The sequence below is a fragment of the Muntiacus reevesi genome, chromosome X, assembly GCF_963930625.1.
Source record: "Muntiacus reevesi chromosome X, mMunRee1.1, whole genome shotgun sequence".
NCBI lineage: Eukaryota > Metazoa > Chordata > Mammalia > Artiodactyla > Cervidae > Muntiacus > Muntiacus reevesi.
In genome coordinates, this window is record NC_089271.1 from 15,686,204 (window position 1) to 15,708,739 (window position 22,536).

Genomic DNA, 22,536 nt, shown 5'->3' on the forward strand with positions numbered 1-22,536 from the left:
GCTTCCCTGGCAGTGTCGCCCCCCTGCAGTTGTTCTCAGAGAAGCCTGCGAGGAAAGGAGCTGGGGAAGACCTACCCAAAGGCGCCCCTGGGGCTGGGCCCGGCCGGGCAGTGAGGAGACACTTGCCTGGAGGCTGGGGGCCGTTTCATGCTGTCCGTCAGCTTGTGAATGAAGCCAGCCGGCCAGTGCCCGCGGTCCATGCGTGCCCCGCTGTCCTGCACGCTGTGAGAAGGGACACAATTGGAAGAGCTTTTTTTAATGGAAAAGAAGAGCGGCACCAGTGTGGAGGGAGCACTGGGGACAGGAGAGCCACACTGTTGGGAGACAGAGGCCCCCCCGTTTCCCCAGAGGGTCTGCACGGCATCACGGCCAGCCCCCAAGGCCAGAACAATGACGGAGTCAAGACCGGGCTTCCTCTGCCAGATGCTTGATGCATTTTGAAAAGATTCCCATTGAAAACACTTGCAGTAAAGTCTCGGAGCTTAAAGAATTAGCCCTCCCTTCTCTGGCTCGCCCACTGCCTGTGAGTGGCCATTCCTCAGCCACACAAAGAAAACAGACTGTTCACATCCACGCTCAAGTGCCAGAGAAGCACCATTCACTTACAAAGGGTTAATACCCTCTTTACAAATAATGTTATCCCTGTGTTAAGATGAGTTCCCCTCCAAGGACTTCTGCCAGGGAAGACCTTGTTAGCTGGTTTCCATTCGTGCAGCACTTGAAATCATAAAGCTGCATGAAAAAAAAATCACTTGCTGACAAAAAGCTGTTGACTCCAAGTGCTGGCCTGGCCTCCAGGAAGACTGAATTCCTGGGGGCATTTTGGTTGTCTCCAATGCCATCGCGTGGCCATGCTGGGGACTGACACCTGCTGACATCCTGTAATCAGGGGTTGAGTTTTTGTTCTGTGAGGATGGCACTTGGATCCTTGGAGACTTGACTGTTTCTCTGGCCTGGGATTCAGCTCCCCTTCCAGGGGAGGGGGTGATGGGTGAGAACCTGGCCCCGGAATTCTGAGTTCAGAGGTTATTAGACTATATGTGGCCTCTGTGTCCCTCCTACTCCTGGATGGGACATACGAAGAAGCAGTAGAAGGCACACACCCCGGTATCTCGAGTCCTTAATGGAGAAGGGGCTGCTGTGCTGGGGCATGCAGGGTACCCCATCACTTAGCAGCTTTCCTCTGCCCTGCGGGCAACGCCTGCAGGACCAGGGGGACCCCAGACCAGCACAGCTGCTGCTCTCTGATCCTTTTTAAAAAAATTATTTATTTTATTTTGGGCTGCACTAGGTCTTTGTTGCTTTGGGCTGGCTTTCTCTAGTTGCAGTGAGCAGGGGCTACCCTTCGTTGTGGTGCATTGGCTTCTCGTTGTGGTAGCTTCTCTTATTGCAGAGCACTGGCTTAGTTGCTCCACAGCATACGGGATCTTCCCGAATCAGGGATCAAACCTGTGTCCCCTGCATTGGCAGGTGGATTCTGATCCACTGAGCCACCAGGAAAGTCCCTGTGATTCTTTCATATACAGGTCTTTTACATGTGATTTCCTCTGAATTAAGAGGCCTATGGCCAAATATACTTTAAACCTGGGTAGATAGATTGTGAGGACCAAACTTCAGGACTGGGAAGGCCTGCTCATGACAAACCACTTGGAGGAAGGTATTCTAGATTCTAAGAAATGAGACATGGCAGATGATGTTCCAAGCAAAGTTTTGACCGTTAAGAAAAACTAGGAAAGTCAACTGAGTCGGGTTCAAAAAGGAGTGAGGATGTATTGCAGGCATATCAAGGGTGGTGGGCACAGGAATGTAGCTGATCAAAGGTGGGCAGTAACTATTCATTTTAGGAGACTTTTCTGGAACCCACAGTCAGTTCCCAATTTCTATCTGGGGTTCTTTTATTATTTTTAAAAAGATAACAGCTTTATTGAGATATAATTCACATGCCATACAATCCAACCATTAAAAGTGCACAATTCAATGTTTGGTTTTTTTTTTTTTTTTAAGCATATTCACAGAGTTGTACAGTCATCACCACAATCAATTTTAGAACATTTTCACCAACTACCTGGCGTTCTTGACTCTATGAAGTAGATGGAAAAGTTGGAGAAAGAACAACCATGATGACAAAAGGAGTATAAAGAGGATCTCAGAGAGTGTGAGAGGAAATGGGACTTTGGAGTTGAAGAGAAGGAGGCTGTGAAAAGATTTGGTGTTTAAATAGGAAACTACTCAAAGGAGAAGATTTGGCCTTTGTTTCCATTGAGGACAAACAAAAAACTGGCTCAATTACAGCAAGAAGGATTTAGGTAAAGCATGAAGGAAAAAAGACACACTGAGCTTCCTGGCAATGTTGGTGAATTCCTGGGTTATACTGCCCTTGGAAATAAGACTGATGAACAGCCATCACCAGGCGAGTTGTGAATAACGGGTCCTTCCTGCTTCGTGGTGTCGGTAAAGGGGTGAGGCATCCCTCCAGAACTGGCTGAGCGAGTGCCTGCCCTTTTTGTGAGGGGGAGTAGTGTTGCTGAATCCCAGTGACAAGGGAGAAGCTTCAGGAGGACCCTGTAACATGTTGGATGAGTGATGGCCCTTTGGATGGATGAATGGATTTTCCCAATAAAGTTTCCTGGTCAGATCAGCCTTGAGGTAGTAAACCAGGAAATATGAGGGACCAGAGATCAGAGCTACAGATCTCTTTCTGATTGTTTCTTGATTAAATTCATTCTTCAAAGAATTTTTGAGCTCCTGCTGTGGGCCAGGTGTTAGATCCTAGAAATAAAGTAGTGGTTCTCAACCAGGGGTGACTTTGCCCCCAGAGGACTCTTGCCAACGTCAGGAGACATTTTTGTTGTCACAGTCGGGGCAATGGGAGGGGTACTGTGGGTGTCTCGTGGATAAAGGCCAGGGATGCTACTCAACATCCTACAGGGCACAGGACAGCCCCCCAACACAGAACCCTTCAGTCCCAGATGCCAATGGTACTGAGTTGGAGAAACCTCGAGATAAATAAGATTCAGTCCCTGCTCTCAAAGAATTTGGTCTATTCATTGTGCTGCTGCTTAATATGACTTGAAATGAGTCCTAATGAAAGTTTCTGCATTGAAAACACTCTTCACGTCCCTTGTTGGAAGAGTTATAAATAAAACTGAATTCCTGACACCATTTGGGACTAACAGCATGGTGCTATCAATGTAAAGGGGCTCATCACATTCTTACTAATTGACTGGGTTATCAAACCTTATGTTTTAAAAAATGATTTAGCAGAGGGAGGACAGGATCCAGGTGGCCTTTACCATCATTATCAGCAGCACAAGCCTACACTTTCATTTGAGCCTCTATACAGAATAGAGTTGGATGGAAAATAACCTATGAATTGGGTTAATATAGTAAACCTCAACAGTTCATCTCCTTTAACTTGAACTTGTTCATAATTTTGGCAGAGCATAGCTAAAATCTCACTTCACTTAAAAATCCCCTGGCTTAATAACAGTTGCAGATGGATTATTTACAATATTTTGGAACTAGTTCTTTCAAGCACTCATATATACTACTTACTATAAAATAACCAACATGTTAATTAAAATAGAATCTCAATTTATTAAAAATGGCACCCTAAAGACTTCAAATATACCCTATTTTGTTTCGCTGATGTGGGAGGTCAGTTATTTGACCTGGTGGTTCTGGAAAATTGCCTTTTTTATTTAATGAGGAGTAAAGTCGGCCAGAATGACCTCTAACGCTTTTTTCCCCTGCTGTTAAAGTTTTCAGCTTAGCAGCTTTTGAGTGTGACTGTTAGAGCCTTGGCATCCATACTCTTCAGCTTGAAATCTCCCCTTTACCGTTGTGCCAAGTGCTCTGGGCGTTCCAGTTAACTGGAATGGTCTTGAAAATAATTGAAAAAAAATCTGTAATTCAGACTCTTCACTAATTCATACTGGTTTTTGCCCCCAAAGGATCCAAATTCCTGTGGGTTCATCAGGCTTCAAACCCAATATTTAAGAATCATTGCAAAGTACATATTTTTGAGTTGTTGATGCTTAAAAACTGGAAGCAGAAAACTCTTCTGAGCCTCGATTTTCTCACTTGTAAAATGAAATCTAAATCCTTTCCCGCTTTATTAATTAGGCTATTTATAAAGATAATGACTATACTGACACACTCTCTCAGTAATCGGCCACCTTCATCTTTCCTCCTTCCTCCCGTCCCTTCCTCCTTCCTCCCTTCCTTCTTCTTGGAGTTCTTAACCATTGCAGACATTTTTTTTCATGCTTAAAGTGTGAAAGTTTTGCCTTTGAATCTAAGCAAATGTTTGACCTCACTTTAGTATTTTCTACTCACTGTCAAGAGGACTTCCTCGATTAGGATAGTGTCTGTATCATCTTTAACTATTTCTTCTTTTCTTCTAGATCATCTAGTTTTTACTTTACCAGGAGGATCGCTCTCCTCAAATATGAATCTTAGTAACGTGTTCCAATTTTTTATCATTTCTGAACTGAAGCCAACTGACACCCTCTTGACAAGTCTGAGCAAATATCAACATTCCTGGGGACTAATCATATTTCCTGAAAGACTCTGCAAAGCTGTTCTTTAGGCTAGTTGGCTAAAACATTTTTTTAAACATTTTTTTGAGAAGAGATGGGAAGTTAAGTCATGAGAAAAAACCTGATGGAAATCCTGCAGGACTGAAAGTTGGAAGAAGGGTAGCTGGAGACAGTTGTTCCCTCCAGGGAACCTTAGGCTCATTCTGGCCACAGCAGCAGGCCCTTTTTCCTTCTCCTAATTCTCCAGCAAAGTAGATTTTGGTTTCCACCAAAGGCTGGGAAGGGGGGCAGGTAGAGGGTGTCACTGCCCCTGCAGCGCAGCCTTGGTCCCAACACAACAGCTCTGTGTTCAGCCTTCACAGATCTCAGTGAGCAAGTCTCCCAACCCGACAGCCAGCCTCCACCACACAGGCCTCTCTCCCAAGACCCAGTGATGACTGGTAAGACCTATGGATGGGCACGGCTGAGGTGAGGAGCAGAGGCTGGTTCCAGGGCTGGGGGATGGCCCCACGCTGGCTCGACACCCACAGATGGCCATGGAGCCAGCCTTTCTCACCCAATCAGAGCTGACATCGGAAGAGAAAAGAGCATCTCCAGATACCACAAAGGGAAATTCGTAGACTGATGTTTATAATGTGATTGCAGGTTATAAATGCCTTCCTTTCCACCTAGCTATCTCTCAGGTTTAAGCACTTGCTTCTAAAGCACAAAGTGAGAATTCTGTTCCCTCAAAGCCAGATAAACAGCAGCTTTCCCCAGTACACTGTGAAAACAGGGACCCTTGCTGGCTGGTGCAAAGGCTGCCTGGCACTGCGGGGGCAGCAGAAAGAACCACAAACGTGGTGAGAAGAAGACAGCAGGTGAATGGGAACTGCTTGTCCCTAGGCACATTTGTGTTGGTTGTATTTGAAACTGAACTACACACACCATGCTCGGGAAACATGGCCAGAAACCCACAATGGGAGTAAGACTGGAAAAAGATCACCCCACGTTGAAGCTGAAAGGATGGAGTCTGGCTGGTGTAAGAGAATGGGACTAGTTAGCCTCAGGAGAAACATACACTTGGTTATTTCCCATCGTGTCACACTTTGAAAGAGACATTTTAACAACACAGGCAAAACACAGGAAAAAGAAAACCCACTATAGGGGTATGGTACAGGACCAGCTAAAACTGTAACCCTAGACACAGAGGGTTTGGTAATAAAGAACAGTCTCACAACTGCTTCCCCTCCTGTCCATGTTCACAGTAACAGCTGGATACATACTAATTGCAAGAACTGAAAGAAAGAGCTTTAAGTTTAAAAGCAGGCATGCTGGAATCAGTTCCTCACCGGCACAGCTTCAGACCCAGGTGTGCTGTGCCTCCTAGCAGGTCTATTGTAAACGTGCACTCACAGTTCCTTGGTGTGGATGACTTCATGCTGGTCTCTGCTTCCAGGTGCGTCGCTTCTGTCCATTGAGAAATGCTTTAAGCGTGGGTTCTCGGCTTCAGCGCTGTGGACATGGGGTTGGATCACTCTCTGCCCACCCGATGCCACTGGCACCCCCTCCCCCAGCCGTGGCAACCCAAAGCGTGTCCAGGCACTGCCAGATGTTCCCTGGAGGGCACAATCACCCCCAGTCGCTGGAATGGCTTTCTCTTCCCTCCCCGAGCCCACTCCCAAACATCTCTACCCTGTACTGGGAACTTTTATGAGACACCTCCTAATCCACTGGATTTTCCTCTTGTTCTGAGTGACCTTTGGTAATATTTTTGACTTCCTAGACTGTTATTATTCAGAACAATGCTCCTGTTGCCCTTGAAAAGAAATTCCTTTCAGCTAAATTTTGGGAGAGGGAGGAGAGGAGGCAGGTAAATATGCCTTTAGAGACATCTGTCTGTCTTAGTCTACGGAGGGTTTCCATCCTTTCAGGGCGTAGGGCGTAGGGCATCCAGGGTCTCTGTGAACTAGAGGGGGCTGTGGGTACTTGGAACTCACCTCCCTCTGCCATATTTTTACAAATGAAGAAAGGGGCCAGAAGGGGAAATAAATTGCTCCAAGTCATACATACTCCTAATCCTCCTTTTCTGAGGGCAGAGGCCAGTATGATTCTTCTCTGTCCAGCATGTCTGAAGAACTTTGGTCTCTAAACACAGATAACTTTCAGTGCTTTACAAGCGACAGTTTTGGCCAAACCATGCCAGTTCAGGCATGCAAAATTTATAAATGATAGAATACTGCAACCAATTAGTGCAAATGAACATTTATTGTGAAATATTCATCCTACCCTTTATTAGGTATTACATCATCAAAGCACTTTGTGGCAATGAAAATAGCTTTTTTAACCCCCTCTGATTCACCCAATATTCCATTAAAGCTGCAAAAAATGTGCAATCTGCTTGAAAAATAGGTTGCTCTTATTTACTCATTTGTGAAAAGTCAAAAATTAAAAAAGAAAATGATCCTAGCTTACAGGGCCTCTAGAGCCAATTTGCTTTTCCTGGTTCCCAGCTACTCCCCAGAATAATTAACAAAGATAATTTGTTTTAAATGCCTTTTTTATAAAACCAATGCACCTTTCCCCATATTATAATCATAAAAATTTTAAAAAGCCATTATTTACTTTCTTGGAAAAAAGGTGGCCAGTCGTTGTTTTTTGATTGGGAGCATGTGTATTTCCTGGGAGTTCACTTTCTTTAACTTTATGCTCCGGTTTTTGGTGGGTTTCCTGAGGGCCTCCGTGTTTCCCAGGGCCTCTTCTCCTGGGCTATTGGTATCGGAGCCCTGAAACACGGAGTCTTCTCGTCTGAAGGAGAAGTTTTTGGTGGACACCCCCGAGAGGCCTTTGATCTTGCCACAGAAGATGGTAGGCACACTGTCTTCAACGGAGACGATCACCTTGGCCGCCTGGGACTCGCTCACCATCTCCATGTGATTTTCAGCCTTGACCTCGCCGCTGGGCTGGCTGGGTGGCTCCGTGGTGTCGCTGCCGCCCCCGTGACTCTCCATGACAGATGCAGCCTCCTGTGTCGTGGCGGGGGCAAAGGGCACTTCCACGCCACTGGGCAGTTTCTCCAGCACCGGGTGACCTGGGCTGTCCATAGACCCGCTGCTGTTGTACAGTGTCTCGGGGGGAGGTTCAGGTTTCCGGTGGGCGGCCAGCGACAGGTCTAGGGCTGTGTCTTCCTGGCCCATTGGGGGGCTGACTTCGCCAGCCTTGAGCCAGGGCACCGACTTCATGGAGAGATCCAGGGCTTCGTTCTCACTCCCCATCTTGATGACGGTGTGGCGGCCGAGCTGGAAGTACTCCCGGGGCTGGAACAGGTCGAAGGGCTTTACTTCCTCCTTCTGGAGAGGGCTCTGGGGGCCTTTAAAGGGGTGGAGGCCGAAGGCAGATGGTGGCTTGGGGCAAGTCGGGCTGAACTTGGCTTCAGAGCTCTGAGGCACGGGGATGGGGATGGGGATGGGGAGTGGTACGGGCAGGGGCACGATCACCGGGTAGGGTACCAGGAGCGTGGCCGGCGGGACCAGGGGTGACAAGGGGGAATTGAATGGCTGGGGGGGCACCGGGGCGTAGCCTGGGGGAGGCTGGCAGGGCGGGGGGCCGAGTGCGCTCTGGGCAGGAAACAGATTGTGGAGCACGGCTTCGAAGGGCAGCGGGGGCTCCTGTGGCTGGCTGGGGATCCGCAGATCCAGGAGCTGGGGTTGCGCCTCGGGGTCCCGGGCCCCCTGGAAGAGGTTGTTGTGGATGGCGCTGGAGGAGCCCGGGGCTTCCGGCGGCAGGACCAGTGGGGAGTTGAGGTGCTGGAACACGTGCTGCTCCAGCACCACTGGAAGCTGCACAGGCCCCTGCGCGGTCATCACATACGTGGCGTTGCCGCTCTGGTTGAGCTCAGGCGCGGAGCTGCCCTCCACCTGCATGTGAATGGGCATCACCACGGGGCTCTCCCCCAGGCACAGGGGCTGCAGCACAGTGGCCGCCACCTTGAGAGCCACACCGCTCTGGGACTCGGCCGGGGGGTTCAGGATGGACGGGGCCGGCACGGTCACCAGCGCCTTCTTTACCAGGTCGGTGGAGTTGATGTTCCAGGCCTCGGTGGTGATCAGCTGGGCCATGCCATTCTCCAGTCTGTTATTGGTCAAGGCGGGGGAGGAGTCGCTCATGTCCATGGCGAGGTTCTGGGACTGCAGATCGTCCATCACTCGGCTCGGATGCCACTCGGCCTGCAACACAGAATACACCGTGTGAAACTTCCTTCTGAGACCATTTATAGCTGCCTCCAGAGCTCTCCCCACATCTCTTAAAAGTTTACATGTTTCAGTTACCCGGGGAGCACACCCATTTCTCAGTGTACACATACATGTGACAGCTATTTCCTAATATATACGAACACACCCATACGATCAGCTGTGCGTGGACAGCCCCAATTTAACAGACGATTAAACTATAAACACAGATGATGTCATGACTAAATAGCCGAGTGAGGTTGAACAGAGTATTGTGAAGCTGAATACGCACTCAGCTTATGTTTAGCCTTCAACAAACACAAAGTTTCATTTCACATTGCTCTATTGGACAGTTAAGATATGTGGAGATTGGACTTGTCCAAATTCAAATAGGGAGCTAAGACTTACTTTTCTTTAAGGAAAAAACAGAGCTCTGCCATATTAGAATATTCTACAAAATTGGACAGGGGCCATCCCAGTTATGAAAACCATTAAAAAAAAAAAAAAAAAAAAAACCTCTTTGTAGCAGCAATAATTCTTCCAAAAGAGTCTTGATGAGAGGAACACCAGTGTATTTATACAAGGGTCATTACAGTTGTCTCCCTCTCTCTGACCAATGGCACCTTCTTTCCTTCAGTCAGAGGAAAAGTCACTCCGAGGAGCAAGGGGGAGACGGGGTAACTTGTACAAACACTCATTGGGGTCCAGTGTCACTTTCCCAATCAGTCTGTATGACCCTTCGCCTCCCCTAACTTCTAGCTGTCAAGAGGAGGGGATGTTGATGAATCTAGGGCAGTGGGGAAATGAAACTCTTGTTGGAAACAAACATCCTCAAAGGTGAGATATACTTTCTTGAAGTCCTTGGCACTTCTGGCCACCTCCTAAGATGCCAAAGGAGCCCAGCGCCGGTGCTTCCTGGAGGAAGCAGGGCTGTAGCTGCGATATGGCTCTCCATGGAAACACGTCCATATTTAGCCTTGTTACCATGGAGAAGGCAGGCACCATGTCTAACTCAGGGATCTGTGCAGCCCTGGAGTCTGGTGGGGCTCAATAATAATTCAATAATCCTCAGTCTTGCTGGGCAGGCCTTGGGCAACTCCCTTCTTGACCTCACCTGTCTGAGCTGTCTAGACTTTTGTCCTGTGGTCAACTCATCCTTCTCTCCTCACCCCTCCATGACCAATGCAATCTCCAAAACAAGAGAGGTTGCCCAGAACACCATGGGATTAGAAGTCAACCAATGAACCTTCCCTACAGGAAGGTGGCTTTAACAAATGAACAACTCTGTGATATTTCCAGAAAATCATAACGTGTTGAATGCACAGAACAAGGAATTTCTCTGAAGTAGGAGGAGGGGAGGGCAAGATGAAGGATGCTGTGCAAATGACTTTCTGCAGAAGGATGGGTGAGCGATACCCTGGGCTGGGCACACTGCAGAGCCTCTGAGGAAGGGTGCCAGAGCCCAGCTGCCTAGGGGCCAGGTGTGCTCCGGAGATGACCATGAGCTAACCCAGTGTGCTGGCCAGTGATGCCCTTGGGGGCAGAGTGGCAAGGGGGCTTGCCCCAGGTGAAGGGTCTGCTTTTCCTGAGAGGAGTGCTCTCTTACTCAGTCCAGAAAGTGGCATGCCTCCGACATACGGTTCATTCATTATTCCATGCATTCATTCAGCATTCATCCAAACAATCAATTTGCTGAATGCCTACTGCATGCCAGAGCTTTGCTGGGAGCTGGAGATGCTGTTGTGATCCTGGAGATGTTCATGCTTTCCTGGGGACTATAGTCTAGTGGAGGAGCATGTCTTTGATCAGATAGAGACTGGCTAGCGTGAGAGGGCCTCAGAGTGAAGCCAGGAGAGGTAGCAGGCTTGGCAGGTCAGAGCTCTGTCAGCCATTCACATGTAGCCCTTGGAAGGCCCTTAGCGCCCCAGGCCTCCTCCAGAAGAGCCGCCCTGTCTGTCATAGTGGCCAGAACTCTGGGAGGGGTGACAGGAGCCTGAAGGGAAGCTGAGGTGGGGCTGGAGAGGACATGAACTGCAGCAGAGAAGGCACCCGCGACTGTCCATCTGAGGTGGCTTCTGAGGACCTGCGAGGCAAGCCACCAGAAGAAATCCAGAAGAACTGGGCAACTCCCTGCTTCCCGTGGGTCTGGGGTTACCCCACTGAGAGACTGCTTCCTCATAAAGGGCTATACCATCTGTCCTTCCAGATGTGGGCCTCCCTCTCTCTCTGCTTTCCTCAGTCCCGTTCCCCTGCCCACCAAGAGCAAGAAGGCAAACTTTGGAGCATCATCTCCACCTGCTCTGGGCACACCCGTCAGCCCAGCTAGTGGCTCTCCTGTCTTCCTGCAACCCCACTCCTCTCCCTGCCTGGCCCTGGTTCTATGGCAGCTAATCCTCCAGCATCTTCCCGCTGAGTGTGAGGAAGCCACCTTGCCAGGTCAGGGTGTCACCCATGGGCCCCTGCTCCTCCCACGGGTGGTACCTGAAGGAAAGTTACATGGCTCAAAATAGCCTGGAGTTAAAAGTCCCCTCCAGGTCCTCCCCACCATTCTATGCAAAACAAAGAACTCTCTCACCCGAAGAAAAAATGGACATTAAGGTTGATTACGCCCAGCTCCCAGCCGGTTCAGTCTCTGGCCGATCTCCAAAATTCCTTGCCCCAGCTGTTTAAGAGATAGCTACTCCGAACAATCTTGGAGAAGAACAGGCCCGCTTAAGACAGTAGATTTTCACATACATGCCTGTATATACTTACTCTTTTCTTGGATAAGTGCAGCAGCTCAGTAATCTGACTGCTGCCCCTTCTCGCCTCATTAAAGGTGCTCTGTTCCTGTAAAGTGCCGGTCTCATTCTTTTTCTGAACCTCGCCTTCTCTAACTCCCTTACCCTACAGCACTCAGTGAGTTTCAGCTCTTGGCACCAGACCTGCGGGAGCCACGAGCCTCTGGGAACAGGACTGGGGACAGACGGATGCAGGAGAGGCCGGGGCACAGGTGGAGGTGAGCAGCGTGTGGCATCTCAGGGGCCAAGGGCCTGGATCTCACTCCTGCCTTCTCCCGGCTCCACAGCCTTGGAGCTGCCTGACCACTCTGCTTCCCCACTATGGACTGGGCAGTGGCTCCCCTCCAGTACCATGCAGGGCCCAGGGCTACCCTGCCTTTATCACACACACCTCCCAGGGGGTTCTTCCCCTCTTACTTTCTGCTCTCCCTTCCCTTGTTCACCCTGCCAGCAGGCGCCCCAACTCTGGGGGGCCTCAGTGGGTGACCCCGTTGCAGAAGCTGCTGCTGGAAGCCTCAGTGATGTCCTGAGGATAACCAGGTCAAGAGATGAGGGTTCAGAGGGCAAGTCTCTGTCCCTGAGAACAAGCCAGGAAGCCAGATGGGCTGCCCAAGTGTGCTCCAGCCGAGGAGGCAGGGAACTCTTTGTTTGCGTATTTTAAGGTATTCTTTGCAAATGAATTTAAATGAGGTCAGCCATCCAGCCTGCACTATTACCCCTGGGGGCATGGGATGGGGGTGTAACGGGAGGGGAACTGGGCCCTGTGGACCGGTGGTTGCTGGAGACCCTTGCTTTCTTGGCCCACGGCCAGTAGCTGGGGCTGGAAGGCAGGGGGCTGGGGCCCACCCAGGTGTAGCCTGTGTGCCCGGCAGCCAGAGACTCTGGGGAGAAGGCTCAGGGCAGAGGGCAGCTAGGTAAGTGGGGCAGTAGTTGGGCTCAGAGACCTGTGGGGTCACAGAATTGCCACCTGAACCCCCTGCCTAACTATCACGAAGATCTAAGTACACACCACAGGGGTGTTGTCCCTGGGCTCTGCCTTCAGCTTGGCGCCCCCTTGGGCCTTGACCTTCATGCAGCCGACTCCTGCTCACCCGTCACACTCCGAAGTCTCTGCCTCCCCCAACCCCACCGAGTTCCCGCCTTCCCTTGTCTAGTCCTCCCCTTCCCCCTCACGGCCAGCAAGAGAAACAGCTTCTCCTTCGCTCATCTTTATACCCATAACTGATGAACAGCAGGTGTTCTCCGAATCCTTTCAGAATGAGGGAGAGCATCAGTGAGTGTCTAGGCTGTGGAGCCCTGTACTGAGGTCATAGAGCAATAAATCCAGAAGCTCCATGGCAACCACTGTCAGGAGCCATCTTGTCTCTCACGGGCCATCCTTTCCTAACTGGCCAACTCCTGTCTCCATTCTCCATGTTAGTCAAAGTGGGCACTGAAGGACCCCCGAACAATGACCTATTGCCACCTATTGCTATAGGAATTTTCTTTGTCCTGAGGCTATAAGATTGGCCGCAAGCCCACGAAAGTGGCAGCTCTCCCTTGAGTTGGCCCACTCTTCTAACAGTGTCTCCCCTTCTAATAAAGTCTATTCTCCTTTCATTTTTTTCCCCATGTCTGGAAATTCTTTTTTCCAACCTGCTCTCAGACTGCCACACATAGGCCCTTCACAGCCTGGTGTTCTTGTAGCCAGGCTCTTGTCACATTTATAGAATCAGGGCAGGTCAAGGCTAGCAGGGCATGAAACCTCACACCACTATCCTCTTCTCAACCCTTCTTATCGATGAGGAGACCGTGACCCAGAAATTCTGATTACCACTCATCAGAGGCCAGTTATCACAGAGGTCACACACTCGCATTATCCTAAGAACAGAGGGTTGGGCCCATAGGCCCCATGGAGGGGAACATGGTAGCCAACACTCTTGCTGGCCAGGCAGAGACTCTGATGATGATGAGGCAGGCGATGCAAAAGCACTTTCATGGACAGTGAAGAGTCCATCGGGGTGACCAGTGAATGGATTCGTCCTAGGGTCCTGTGTTTCTCTGATGCACACAGAAAAAGAAGACCAAGGCAAAGCGGCACATGTGCCGTTTCTCTCATAAGCAGTTACATTTGGGAAGAAGCTGACCTGGGGCCCAACTCCCGGCAGTCAGTAAGTGACCCGCCCTGCAACTGCACCCCACTGGGTGGCCTGCAAGCCAGGCCTGCCTCTCAGGCTTCTGCTTCCAGAGCATTGCACAGAGGACTCAATTTAACCTATGGGCTTCCATACAGACTGACATTTTTATGATAAGGATTCAACTATGGCTTAATTTCAAAGGTGAAAACATTTGGCCACTCAGACTATTCTCTAGGTTATAGGTGCATCTATTTCCTTGTTGTAGGCATTTAACACCTAATCTCTCCATCTCTCTCTCTCTCTCCACACACACACAGACACACACACACACACATATACCCACACACTCAAATAACCTAATACCCTCAGCTACATCCTAAATGATCCCCTAGGAGCATGCCAGGGAGCCCTGTATTACCTTCTGGAGAGCATCTTGATTTCATGTTGTGAACTGAGAGCGTTTTCACCACAGAAGTGACTACTGAGTCAACCACAAAGCTAAGCACCCCTGAGGAGAGGTTTGAGGCCTAGGTTTCTGGGTCTGGTGGGCAGGGTTACCTCGCAGGAATCAAGCTGGGGACCACTGCCTGCTCTGGAACCCTGTGAGGATCCTGGAGCCACTGGAGTGAGGTCACAGGAAGGCGTGGAATTCTCCAAGCAAGAAGACGGGAGTGGGTTGCCATTTGCCTCTCTCCTGAGGTTCTTCCCGACCCAGGAATCGAACCCAGGTCCCCCACATTGCGGGCATATTCTTTACTATATGCGCCACCAGGTATTGCAATTGTTCCCTTACAATGAAGCAGGGACGTCTCTGAGAAACTGTTTAAGATACATTGAGGGTGGGGCTCACTAGGCAGCCGGAATAGCAGTTGGGAGAGCGTTAGACTGAAGATCTAAAGGTCCCTGGTTTGATCCCGGGTTCTGGCAGATGTTGTTTTCATCTACATCCAAGGAAAGGTGCAATTCTTGCAACCTCGCGATCAGAGCTCTCTCATAGAACAAGTGTTTTCGCTGTCCGTGGAATTCTCCAGGCAAGAATATTGGGGTGGTTTGCCATTTCCATCGCCATGGGATCTTCCCGACACAGGAATTGAACCCATGTCTCCCGCATTGCGGGCATACTTTTTACTATCTGAGCCACCAGGCATTGCAATTGTTCCCTTACAATGAAGAAGCAGCGACTCCTCTGAGAAACTCTTTAAGATTCTTGGGGCGGGGGCGGGGGTGGGGGTGGGGGGCGGTGGCGGCAGGGAGGGGGGGCTCGTCAGAAGCCAGAATAATTCAGTTACAAGAGTGTTAGACTGGAAATCTTAAAGGTCCTCGGTTCGATCCCAGTTTCCGGCAAAGCAGGTGTTTTTGTGTCCATCCCAAGGAAAGGCACACTTCTTGCAACCTCGCGATGTGAGCTCTTTCATAGAGCAAGTGTTTTCGCTGTGCATGGAATTTTCCAGTCAAGAATACGGGAGTGGGTTGCCATTTCCCTCTCCCCTAGAATCTTCCTGACCCAGGAATCGAACCCAGGTCTCCTGCATTGCGGGCATATTCTTTACTATCTGAGCCACCAGGCATTGCAATTGTTGCCTTACAATGAAGAAACAAGGACGTCTCTGCGAAACTTTTTAATATTCATTGAGCGTGGGGCTTGTTAGGGAGCCGGAATAGCTCAGTTGGGAGAGCGTTAGACTCTAGATCTAATGGTCCTCGGTTCGACCCCGGGTTCCGGCAAAGCCATTCTTTTTGTCTACATCCCAAGGAAAGGCACACTTCTTGCAACCTCGCGGTCTGAGCTTTCTCAAAGAGCAAGTGTTTTAGCTTACACCCAGGAGGACTCCTATATCCAGTGAAGGAAAATGTTAGTCGCACAGTCGTGCGACTCAATAGACATTGAGGGTGGGGCTTGCTAGGGGGTCGGAATAGCTCCGTTGGGAGAGCGTTAGCCTGAAAATCTAAAGGTCCTTGCTTCAATCCCGTGTTCCGACAGAATCAGTGTTTTCATCTACATCCAAGTGAAGCTGCTCAGTAGTGTCCGACTCTTTGTGACCCCGTGGGCTGTAGCCCACCAGGCTCCTCCGTCCATGGGATTCTCCAGGCAAGAATCCTAGAGTGGGTTGCCATGTTCCTTCTCCAGGGGATCTTCCTACCCAGGAATCGAACCCAACTCTCCCACATTGCAGGCATATTCTTTACTATCTGAGCCACCAGGCATTGCAATTGTTCCCTTACCATGAAGCAGGGACGCCTCTGAGAAACTGCTTAAGATACATTGAGGGTGGGGCTCGCTAAGCAGCCGGAGTAGCTCAGTTGGGAAAGCGTTAGACTGAAGATCTAAAGGTCCCTGGTTCGATCCTGGGTTCTGGCAGATGTTGTTTTCATGTACATCCAAGGAAAGGTGCAATTCTTGCAACCTCGCGATCAGAGCTCTCTCATAGAGCAAGTGTTTTCGCTGTCCGTAGAATTATCCAGGCAAGAATACAGGAGTGGGTTGTCATTTCCCTCTCTCCTAGGATCTTCCTGACCCAGGAATCGAACCCAGGTCTCCTGCATTGCGGGCATATTCTTTACTATCTGAGCCACCAGGCATTGCAATTGTTGCCTTACAATGAAGAAACAAGGATGTCTCTGCGAAACTGTTTAACATTCATTGAGCGTGGGGCTTGTTAGGGAGCCGGAATAGCTCAGTTGGGAGAGTTAGACTCTAGATCTAAAGGCCCTCGGTTCGACCCGGGTTTCCGGCAAAGCCTCTCTTTTCTTCTACATCCCAAGGAAAGGCACTCTTGCAACCTTGCGATCTGAGCTCTCTCATAGAGCAAGTGTTTTCGCTGTCCGTGGAATTCTCCAGGCAAGAATACTCGGGTGGGTTGCCATTCCCTTCGCCAGGGAATCTTTCCGACCCAGGAATCGAACCCATGTCTCCCGCATTGCAGGCATATATTTTAGTATCTGAACCACCAGGCATTGCAATTGTTCCCTTACAATGAAGCAGCAGCAACTCCTCTGAGAAACTATTTAAGATAAGTTGCGGGGGCCAGGGGGGTGGGGGCGGCTTGCCAGGAGCCAGAATAATTCAGTTAGTTAGAAGAGTGTTAGACTGAAAATCTTAAAGGTCCCCAGTTCGATCCTGGTTTCCGGCAAAGCAGGTGTTTTTGTGTCCATCCCAAGGAAAGGCACACTTCTTGCAACCTCGGGATATGAACTCTCTCACAGAGCAAGTGTTTTTGCTGTCCGTGGAATTCTCCAGGCAAGAATACTGGAGTGGGTTGCCATTTCCCTCTCTCCTGAGGATCTTCCTGACCCAGGAATCGAACCCAGGTCTCCCGCATTGCAGGCATATTCTTTACTATCTGAGCCACCAGGCATTGCAATTGTTCCCTTACCATGAAGCAGGGACGCCTCTGAGAAACTGTTTAAGATACACTGAGGGCGGGGCTCTCTAGGCAGCCGGAATAGCTCAGTTGGGAGAGCGTTAGACTGAAGATGTAAAGGTCCCTGGTTCTGTGAGGTGAGCAGAAGTAACGCCATGGCAGGCAGCTTAGATTAGGAGTAGGCCTTCCTACTTCTGGGTGGTAAGATTATCAGGCCACCTGGATACAACCAATCAGCTTTTGCTTAACACTGACCGCTGTTTGCCAATTAGGAAAGTAGGAACGGGGCAGAAACCCCCGGGAAAGTCCCGCGTGTGCGAAAGTTTTGACCAATGAAATTGCTTTGCAAACTTGTAACCAGTCCGCTTAAACCAACTACCAACGGTGTGTGCTCACACTATAAATTTGTGTAACACCTTGGGCTCGGGGCTCTCTGACCCCGCACCACTGTGTGGGATGCAGCAGGAGCCCTGGCTCCAGTCAGCAATAAACTTCCCTTTTTGCGAGTTGCATTGTCTTGGAGACCTTCTCTCTTACCGCTCGGGGATTCGGACATCGGGCTTAACAGTTCGATCCTGGGTTCTGGCAGAGCCGTTGTTTTCATCTACATCCAAGGAAGCTGCAATTCCTGCAACCTCGCAATCTGAGCTCTCTCATAGAGCAAGTGTTTTCGCTGTGCGTGGAATTCTCCAGGCAAGCACACTGGAATGGGTTGCCATTTCCCTCTCTCCTGAGGATCTTCCCTATCCAGGAACTGAACCCATGTCTCCCGCATTGCGGGCATATTTTTTTTTACTATCTGAGCCACCAGGCATTGTAATTGTTCCCTTACAATGAAGAAGCAAGGACTTCTCTGAGAAAATGTCTAATATTCACTGAGTGCGGGGCTTGCTAGGGAGCCAGAATAGCTCAGTTGGGAGAGCGTTAGACTCTAGATCTAAAGGCCCTCGGTTCGACCCCAGGTTCTGGCAAAGCCATTCTTTTTGTCTACATCCCAAGGAAAGGCACACTTCTTGCAACCTCGCGATCTGAGCTTTCTCAAAGAGCAAGTGTTTTAGCTTACACCTAGGAGGACCCCTATATCCAGTGAAGGAAAATGTTAGTCGCACAGTTGTGCGACTCAATAGACATTGAGGGTGGGACTTGCTAGGGGGTCGGAATAGCTCCGTTGGGAGAGCGTTAGCCTGAAAATCTAAAGGTCCTTGCTTCAATCCCGTGTTCCGACAGAATCAGTGTTTTCATCTACATCCAAGTGAAGCTGCTCAGTAGTGTCCGACTCTTTGTGACCCCGTGGGCTGTAGCCCACCAGGCTCCTCCTTCGTCCATGGGATTCTCCAGGCAAGAATCCTGGAGTGGGTTGCCATGTTCCTTCTCCAGGGGATCTTCCTACCCAGGAATCGAACCCAACTCTCCCACGTTGCAGGCATATTCTTTACTATCTAGCCTCAGGGGAGGCAGTCTCAATGAGCCAGATGCTCTGGGACCGCCAGTTCTGGAGTCCCCTGGTCCTCACCTTGAAGAGGTGACCTGCCCTCCTCTGTTGCTGAAATCAGCATCACCTAGATTTTTTTTATCAGGATAAATTTATTCCTCTAAGACATTCATTTTCTAAAAATACATCCTGATATGTTTTCCAGCTGTAAAATATCGACAGCTTTGGTTTTTGCGATGACTGTAGGCAGCAATCCATTTTTCAGGTCAGAATGGGGTTGTTCTTGTCCTTGTTGCTCATGAATCCTGGGAGTGGCATTTCCACAAGTTCCTGGGATGACCCCTATGCACGTTCCTGTCTGACAAGTGCTGGCTCAGCCCTCTTCTCAGAGTTGGCTACACATTAGAGTCACTTGGGAGCTTTAAAAAAACCAATGCCTGTGTTCCACCACCAAGACTCTGACTTAACTGGTCTCGGATACAGCCGGGGCATTGGGATTTTTAAAAAATTCCCTAGGTGACTCCACTGTGCAGAAAAGCCTTAATCCAAAGGCCAGAGAATAAAGCACCTGGTCAGCCCAACGTGTTCTGAGTGAATGCTCTTGCTTCTCAGTGGCTGCTTTGGGCTTCTCTGGTGGCTCAGATGGTAAAGAATCTGCCTGCAATGAGGGAGACCTGGGTTTGATCCCTGGGTCATGAAGATCCTCTGGTGAAGGGAATGGCAACCCACTCCAGTATTCTTGCCTGGAGAATTCCATGGACCGAGGAGCCTGGCGGGTTACAGTCCCTGGTGTTGCAAAGAGTTGGACAGGACTGAGCGAGATTTGGACAGGACTGAGTGACTAACACTTTCACTTTTCCCTTGGTTCTTACTTCACAGAGAAGCCTAAAGCCATCTAGCCTCAAATTCCCTCAACTTCCACCCTGGCTCTCAAAGTGTCTTTCTGTGTTCCCCTGCCCACCAGAAAACACTGAGGCATCACTCCCTCTTGCAAGACTGACTTCCCAGAAATCTGTGTAAATATCCCGCTCCTCCCAACTGCACCCTGTATTCTGTGTCTATTTCCTGCTTTCAATCCAGAATTTAAACTACACTGTCAGTGATCGACTTAATTCTGTGTAAAAACCACCAACCACTTACTATAAGTGAAATGAGCAAAGTCTAATTTTCATTCTTTATTACAACATGGATATGGTTTTACCATTTAGGACCTGATATGCACTAAATATCTAAGAAGTAATTCCAACTGGTTAAAAAATGGTTTTGCTCTCCCCACAGGGTGTAATAATTGTCAATTACTTGCCCCGGTGATTAAATTTTCTGAGCTTTAAACATCAGCACAGGGCCTTTCTACTGAAGCTGTGAACATAATTACCACATGAATGTATTCCCAAATTGGCTAAAATACAGAGAAAATGCAAAATAGTCACCCTGGCTTACAGCTGATTGCCTTTTACATGCAAAGATCTACACAGCCCTCTGAAAGGTCTATGAGCACCTAGGTTACCTTTGGGAACACGTTCCCCAAAGTGTTATTTAATTTATGAAAACAGCAGTGGCTAGGCAGTTCATGACAGAGTCTCACCTTCGTGAAGGTGGGTAGCAGTTTTGGGGAGTTCTGCCAGAGAGGAGAGAGTGCAAATCTTAGCTCTGATGTGATATTGGTAAAAAAAAAAAAAAAGGGGGGGGGTGGAGATGATGGCCAGTCAGGCAGAGGAAGCAGTGAGCCTGAGCATCAAAAACTGGCCACTGACGCCAGGGAGCTCCCAGGTCTTCCCGGGAAGCAGGGCTCAGCTGTAATAAAACTTACTCATGGTCATTTTGCCATCTCATCCTTTTTATTCCCATTTTTCTATTTTATGGCATATATAATAAATAAATACAGGAAGACATATATAATTTAACAATGCATTATGTGTTGAGGGGGTGTCCAAGTTTTTTTCTTTTTCTGACAGAAGTGCAAGCATGAGGAAGTTGCAACTCAGCAGGAGAGACAGAGCTTCCAAGGCCTAGTGAGACTTCCAAGCGTCCCTCCTGCTTGAACACGTCTTACGGTTACTGGCCCAGGCCACACCTCCCATTTCGTACAGCAGGGAGCTGAGGTTCAGAGGTTCAGTGAGGCTTATAGGCTGGGGTACTCAAGACTCCCAGACCCCTGCTCCTTCAGAAGCACAGTCCCTCAGTCACTGCTTTGGGTTCACATTTGATGTGAGTCAAAGGGATCCCTTGCTATGTCTGTGTCCCTGACCCAGCATCAAACACTATGTGAGATGGTCTGATTCAATCACCAAATGTCAAATAATCTGATGGGTGAGGAATTTGACTGAAAAAAAAAGATGAAATACATCCTTGAGTTCGTGACACCTAATAGAGAAGCAATTGAAATAGAAAATGAGATTCAGGACACGCACATACACACACAAGCTCTTTGTGACTGTGGTAAAGCCTTTTTAAGTCCCTGGGACTCAGATTCCTCCTCTGTAACACAGGGTACTGCCCACTCTCAAGGGGGAGTGGAATGTTAACTCAGGCCTCCCAGGAGTGCTGCCTGCTGGGAAGGAATTACAGTGGGCCCTGAAAGAAGGGGAGGTGTGGGCATTCAAGAGAATTGGGCTCAGGAAGGAAAGTGCACAAGGGGGTGAGGGAAGGGCAGAATGGAAGGGTCTCTTGGGGCCACCCCCATGACCACTGAGAAGACTCCATCCCCTATCCTCCCAACTCCAAAGCCCCCAGGACCAGGAATGGTTACAAAAAGGAGGCAAGCTCTGCTGGCCAGCGGAGAACAGAAGGCTGAAAGGGAAGGCCGAAAGGAGGGGAGAAGGTAAGTAGACCCCTTCAGCGTCAGTCAGAGCATGATTTGTGTCTCTTGGGCCTCAGCATCCCAGAGTGGGGCAGTGTCTGTGGGTGAAGACATCACAGCACTGGCAGGGAACCCATGATGTGCCAAATGGGCCTACAATGAGGTCTGTGTAGGGTCTCAGCTTAGGGCTGGGCATCACGAAATAAATTATGGTTGAAATACTAAAGCAGGATAAATCCGAAGAGTGCAGAGACAACTTCATGACCAGAGCCAGCAGCTGCCGGGCCTGATCTTCTATCAGTGGGCCTGGGAGGGTTCTGCCAGAGCACAGGTGGGATCTGGGGGTTTGACTGTGGAGGGTGCCATGGGGTTGCCCTGGCTCCTTTCTGCTCCAGGACAGTTTCAGGTGTCTTGGCATTTCTGATCTCATTTTAGACCCCCAACTACCTCCAGCCTGCCCACCAAGGACCTATGGCGGTCCTTGGGCTGCAGGTCTGGGAGCAGGGCTGGAACAGGGAACTAGGTTTCTGTCCATTCACTTATTTATTCTTTCAGAAACCGAGCACCTTTACTGCGTGCCAGGCACGCATCTCCTAGCCATCTACCCCGATGCTGCTTTCTCCACAGGCTCGTTGCCTTTTCTCTTGGCTCGATTCCCTGAGGATTAACCACTCACTACTCTCCCAGGGCAATCTGCTTCTAACGAGGCTCCCTCAAGGCCCACAATTCTTGCAGAGGTAAAGAAGTAAGTTGCTAAAAGGATGTCAGTGCGAGGACCCGAGGAAACACTGCCCAGAGAGGGCTGCCCATGAAACTAAGATGAAAGAAGTGCCAACCTCAAGTGTTGGTGACCACAGTGGAAGGGAAGAGGCATGCCTCACAATCACTGAAGAAAATCATGAAGAACTGTTGGTGGTGGCAGGGGATGCTCGGGGCACATGGGCTGTGAGAGCCGGTAAGCCTCTGTCCCTCATGTGGCCAAGGCCCCGTAGCCGTCAGCTGGACACACACCACTCGAACACCTCAGGTGCTGGTGTTGGAGCGCCATCTTGTACAGGAGCCCAGGTCATGTTCAAGATCTCAGGCCGGGGTCTATCATCCCCAAAAGCTATGGTTTTTGGAGATTTTTCCTGGCCATAAAGAAACCTCCTAAGTAAGGAACAAAGATGGGGCGGGGCGGGGGGGTGTGTGGAACCTGCCTGTGGAAGAGAAAATACTTCTAATTAGGTTGAGATACAAAGGTTAAATTTTTGTTCTGGGAAAAGGACTGTTTATAATCCCATGTCATTAGCAGGA

At 49.5% G+C, this 22,536-nt stretch overlaps 1 protein-coding gene and 2 non-coding genes across 4 annotated transcripts in view; 2 read left to right on the forward strand and 1 right to left on the reverse strand.

The window, feature by feature from the left end:
• Positions 1-6,754: 6,754 nt before the first annotated feature.
• Positions 6,755-22,536, reverse strand: part of RAI2 (retinoic acid induced 2) — a 69,732-nt gene continuing 53,950 nt past the window's right edge. For both annotated transcript variants that reach the window (XM_065914798.1, XM_065914797.1), the window contains exon 2: positions 6,755-8,746. In XM_065914798.1, coding sequence (XP_065770870.1) covers positions 7,142-8,722 — 1,581 coding nt within the window. In that variant the 5' untranslated portion in view covers positions 8,723-8,746 and the 3' untranslated portion in view covers positions 6,755-7,141. The remainder of the gene's footprint in view (positions 8,747-22,536) is intronic.
• On the forward strand, positions 14,503-14,573 carry TRNAF-GAA (transfer RNA phenylalanine (anticodon GAA)). Its single transcript has one exon. It is a non-coding gene; the product is annotated as a tRNA-Phe (tRNA).
• Positions 15,933-16,005, forward strand: TRNAF-GAA (transfer RNA phenylalanine (anticodon GAA)). Its single transcript has one exon. It is a non-coding gene; the product is annotated as a tRNA-Phe (tRNA).